General features: G+C 33.5%; 1 protein-coding gene across 1 annotated transcript; it reads right to left on the reverse strand.

Annotated features, from left to right (window-relative positions):
* Window positions 1–522: 522 nt before the first annotated feature.
* ATS1 (phospholipid/glycerol acyltransferase family protein) lies at window positions 523–4437 on the reverse strand. The gene is made up of 12 exons (XM_079055658.1): window positions 3950–4437; window positions 2631–2728; window positions 2432–2518; window positions 2263–2360; window positions 2118–2175; window positions 1923–2024; window positions 1651–1823; window positions 1494–1572; window positions 1290–1409; window positions 1115–1228; window positions 888–1039; window positions 523–774 (listed from the first exon to the last, which is right to left on the reverse strand). Exons 1-11 carry the CDS (start codon window positions 4218–4220, stop codon window positions 902–904), a joined length of 1338 nt encoding a protein of 445 aa, XP_078911784.1. The 5' UTR covers window positions 4221–4437; the 3' UTR covers window positions 523–774; window positions 888–901.
* Window positions 4438–5398: the final 961 nt, after the last annotated feature.

Genomic DNA, 5398 nt, shown 5'->3' on the forward strand with positions numbered 1-5398 from the left:
CAAGCATGAAACCATCCCCAAGACGCAACCAACATAAATTGGTAGCGATGAGTACATGGATAGGAGAGTAAATAAACATAGCACTCAAACATTTCACAATCTTCGCATGAACTTTAGTGAAACACATTTACAGGATTAACACATTAATCTTAATTTGGATCCTCGGGATAACTTAGAAGACATAGTTCTCGGGTGAAGATTTCATGTAATATGTTTTTAGTTATTTTAGTTGTGTTTTTTTTTTTAAGTTTTTTGTATTTTTTATTTTTTAAGTTATTTTATTTGTGTTTTTTTAAGTTTCTTTTGTTTTGCATTTTTTTAAGCTATTTTAGTTTAAGTATGAATTTTCCTTATTTGAATTAATGAAATTTGGTGTTTTTGCACCACATCTAGTGTGTGGCAAAGAAACCACACTTTTATGGTAAGAATGACATGACAAAGTCGTGACATGGCAAAAAGTGTGGTTTCAGTAGCACCACTGCTTCGAGCCTACAAAGATGCATTTATTAGCATAGGGAAAAGTAGAAAGAAATGTGATATATTGGTTGTAAAAGGTGCAAACATGTGTATGTTAAAGGTGTGGTGTATCCCTTTACAATCCAAAACATAACATACACCTGTACATCATTCAGGATCCAATCCAAAACATGACTTCATTGAGAATTGTTCACAAAAACAAAAACTAACCACCTGTAATGTAACAACCGCTTTCTCTTACTGTAAATTTCAGTATCTATACACCTAAGGTCATGTAAAAAAAAGAATAGCCTTCACCTGCATTCCCCAAAAGAAAATTAAAATAAATACCATAGGACAGGGACCAAATTTGTAATTTACACTTGTATTTATATATTTACCAACAGGTCCCTAAAGAATGTTGTGTGTACCTGAGGGGACAGAACTAGTGCAAGGGGGGTTGTGACAATGAGACATTTGGTGTTGATGCTTCTAGACCTTTTCCTCCATTAATAGCAGATTGTAGCACGTTGTATTGCTCACACACTGAATCATAAACTGCCTGTGAATAAACTACCTTCGCCTGCAATGCATTTGACTCGTAATTAAATAAAAAGTTTGTGAAATAAATAAAAATGTAAAATCAAGCAACAAAAACCTCATCAGGGGATCCACAAGAAACAGTAGCTTCCTGGAAATTAATCGGGGGCCCCACTGATACTCCGGTTCCATGATACGATATCAACCTTTTTTCTCCAATTTCTTTCTCAACCTATACAAATAAATAAATAAATAAATAAAATGTCATTGAAAGCCAACCAACAAGAAGAGACCTGAGGTGGAGGAGGCATGATGTCATGGCATAGCATGGCTAAAGGGTATATATGTCCAACTACACCCGCATGCTGCACAAGCCTTCTCATATTGTCCAGTGAATTTGCATCAAATGGTGCCTATACAATATTGAATATATTATACATTATATAATATATTTCATTTTTTGTATTTTTTATTTATGTAATAAATTAAGATGTTACCGGAAACCATTGGTTTGTTACTGGATCTGGTCTGTCCCTTCCGCCACTTGGTGCGATCCATATTATTTTAGATCCACCCCTAAAAATTCAAATAAGAAAATGTTAATGGATTTATATTATATGACATGTGTTGAAAAAAATAGAGATTTGATTGTACCTTAAAAGCAAAGCCATTTCTTTTAGACTTCTTGTATTGGATCTTCTTTTCATATCAACAAGCTCAGGGTCATCGTTCATGTGTTTTTTTGAATATACACACAACAAGTTTCTTCCCATGCTGAAAGGCTTGCAAAGAGGATCTGTTATAACTCTATCACCTGCCACGTAGATCTGCATCACAGTGTTTTTATTTTTTTTAAGTAAAGGAAATATATATATATATATATATATATTTTTTTTTAGTTTGAATTTATGGTGAGGTGAGCTTACTATGTTTTCAGATATATGGGGATTTGTTGTTTCAAGCAATAAGGCGATGACAGCTGGATCTGCTTCTGTTTGGTGGTTTGATATCAAAATCACATTTTCTCCCTGATGGTTTAATAATAATTATTAGGATCTGAAATAATTATATTATATAGAATAATAGAAATAAGTGTGAGAATGACTATGAGAATGAGGAACCTGATTAAGCTGTTGTTCTATTTTAGTGAAAAGGGAGACGTTTCCAACATATGATTCCCTGAATGACAATAGATATTTACACCTTTCTTTATCATATAATAAATAGAGAGCTGAGATTGATAATAGCAAACAAAGATTGACTAACTTGAAATTGATCAAAGGACGAATATAGCTTTGACCAAATGTATAGTAGTCAAAGGGTTCCCGAATAGCTTCATGATATGGTGAAAATTCAAATGGCTCCTACATGTTCACAGATGAGGTTCATAAATCATGGTCAAGATAAATCAATGTTTTAGGTCAAATGGTCAAACCTTCACATCCAAAAACATACGATCAAAAGCTACACGCATGTTTGACACTACAATATCTTTTGCACAAGGATCTCCACTTTTGAGAACCTAAAAAGAAAAGAATGATAAAACTTTTATAAAACTCACAAGGTATAAAATTATTAAATCAGTATCTAAAACTAAAGGATTAGTACAGGGCAAGCCCTAGAAAGAAGTTTACTGCAGTTTTGTAGTTGTGATACAGCTCTTCCATTGATTGAGCAATGGGTTTTGGCAGTGTTTCAGCTTCTAGCTCTCTTTGAATTCCAGAAAGAAGATCTGCATGAAAGATTTATATTGAAATAATAGCATATGAAATTATGAATGCATCAAAGAAGGTATGTTTAGAGTTACATGCAAGCGTAACATTGTATTTAAATCGCACAATTAGGTTTTCATTGAAATGTGATAGTTGACATGAAGATTCCCTACAGCAAGGACACATCTATGAATCTTTACATAAATCAAAGCATCACAATTGGGAATTTGGGATCATCATTTCTTGAAGTTGTCTCACAGAAAGTTAGGATTTTATAAATTAGGGAAATCCTAGGGCTTTGATGGTTGAACACCGGGTGTTCCTGAACCTTCAGTGATTTCCATTATGAATTACCAAAATTGTAGATTTCTTACGTATTTGAACGATTTTGTGTTATAGATGCATTAATTTAAAATGTAGCAGAAGAAATTATTTCTCTCTTTGACATGTGCCTTACATTTCAGAAATCCTAACATGTCATCTTCAAGCCACGAATAACTTGAACACCACAATCAAAGTACATTTGACGATAACATTAAGAGTAATTAAGGATCTAACAATATGAAAAATATCATATACCAATTGTCCTCATTCACAAGACATGAAATTAGGAGCCCTATTCCTTGAGGCAGCATAGCAAAAAGACTGAGTGATGATGATGGTTCGGTGCCTCAAACAGTATCAACAAGCATAATCACTAGATTCAAATCATCATAAGACAAGAACATGCACGATGCACCCAAAAACTCATCAAGATGATTGGTTGATTGCTAAATGTCATTGGTTCAAATACACTCAAACAAACCAGAAGAACATCTGGATTCTGGATAAGCTAAGCAATGTCAATCATTCAAAATTCTATCTCGGATATCAATCAAGCCATCAAGAACACACAGAAATCATTAGTTTGTCTCAAATCGGGATGTGCATAAATCAAACCTACTAGTATTAAAGGATTTGACAATCGCTCAAGAACTCGATTCACCGCACTCTTTTACATATGAAAAGAAATGATCAAACCTACTGAACTGAAGAAACAAATCAGAAATTGCGAACAATGAACAATTGAATATCACACAAATCAATCGCTCGAAATTCTCCCACCATCACTTCGTTTTAGTTGAAATAGAGCAAAACAAAAAGCATAACACATGCGTACCTAGGCTATAACAGTAAATAGACACAGGCATTCAAAGCAAGTGTAAAATTCACTCGACAAACACACTCGGAATCGCATATACCTTGTTCGGAGCGAGCGTCGATGAATGTAGGAGAGCAACCGAGTTCGGATCCAGACACCGGTAGTGGAGTGGAGGATGGCGAAGGCGAACACTTCTTGTCTTGAACCGTTTCCGCCATGCCATGGGCGGCAGAAAACGCCAAGCACGGAAACCGCCGGAGAGCCGAACGAACTCGCCGGGATGAAGAATTAGAAGTAGAAGGTAAGAGAGAAACCCTAGGATTTGTGGTGGATAAGAAGAGAGTAGGGGAAGAAGGAGAGAAGATCGACATAGTGTGTGTGTAGAGAGAGAGAGAGAGATTTTCAGGTAGAGGTGGTGTTAATAAAGTGATGGAGGTGATGGGAGTGGTGGTGGTGGCGGTGGAGCATTGGCGGAGACGGCCTGAGCACACGTGCTTTTCATCGAAAACGAGGCGGAGGAGGAATCGTGCGATTGGATTAGCTGACGCCGCCTGTAATGGATAGTGAAACTAACTGGCCAACCGTTAACCCTATTTCCTTTTATTTTATTTTCTATTTTATATTGAACATTTTACAATAAAGTATATTATCTAAAAGATTGTTCAACATAAAATACCATTTCTTGAAACAATCTCTAACAAATAGCATTCATGAAAGGTTAATGATTAAAAAACTATTATATTTTGTTATTTTTTGGTTTAATCACTGAATTTTAATATATGTTTAAAAAAATTACTAACTTTTTTTATAAAAATTCTATCACGACCATAGTGACCTACATTTGTGTTAGAAAAACCATTAATTTTCATGTTATGCTAAAAAAATCACACATAAGTTGATGGTTATACCCAACTTTTGAAAAAATATAGTGTTTTTTTGTAATTAAAACCGACTCTAATATGCAACAGTGGTTGGGCTGAAAGGTTTTACAAAAAATTAATGGTTTTTTCATTACTTTTTAAAAATTGATTGTTAAACCAAACTTTTGAAAAAATATGGTGTTTTTTTCCGTCATTATCCCTTCATGAAATACTTGAAATGTAATGTGGATTATTTCTCATAGATAAATATTATTTTAATTATTGAATGAAGTTAATATTGTAAAAAAATCATTATTAAAAATACACTTCATTAATATCTCTTTTAGTTATTAAAAATGTAATCGACAACCATACCTTTAAACGATTACTAAATTTTTTTAAAGCTTAAAAGAATTTAAAATATGTTTACCTAATCAGTTGGCCACATTAAAAGTACAGAATTGACATGGTTTATTATTAAAATTCATGACACTTATGCGTCGCATTGCCACATTAAAAGTACATAATTGACATGGTTTATCATTAAAATTCATGACACTTATGCGTCGTATTAAATAGGAAATCAATTTCTGAAATAGTTTCTTATTTTGTCGTGTTATCCGGTTATACATATACTATGTAGGTAAATGAAAATCATTTCAGAAGTAAGATGTTATAGAAAATACATA

Source organism: Lactuca virosa, chromosome 6 (assembly GCF_052849685.1).
Source record: "Lactuca virosa cultivar CGN04683 chromosome 6, Lactuca_virosa_CGN04683_v6, whole genome shotgun sequence".
Taxonomy (NCBI): domain Eukaryota; kingdom Viridiplantae; phylum Streptophyta; class Magnoliopsida; order Asterales; family Asteraceae; genus Lactuca; species Lactuca virosa.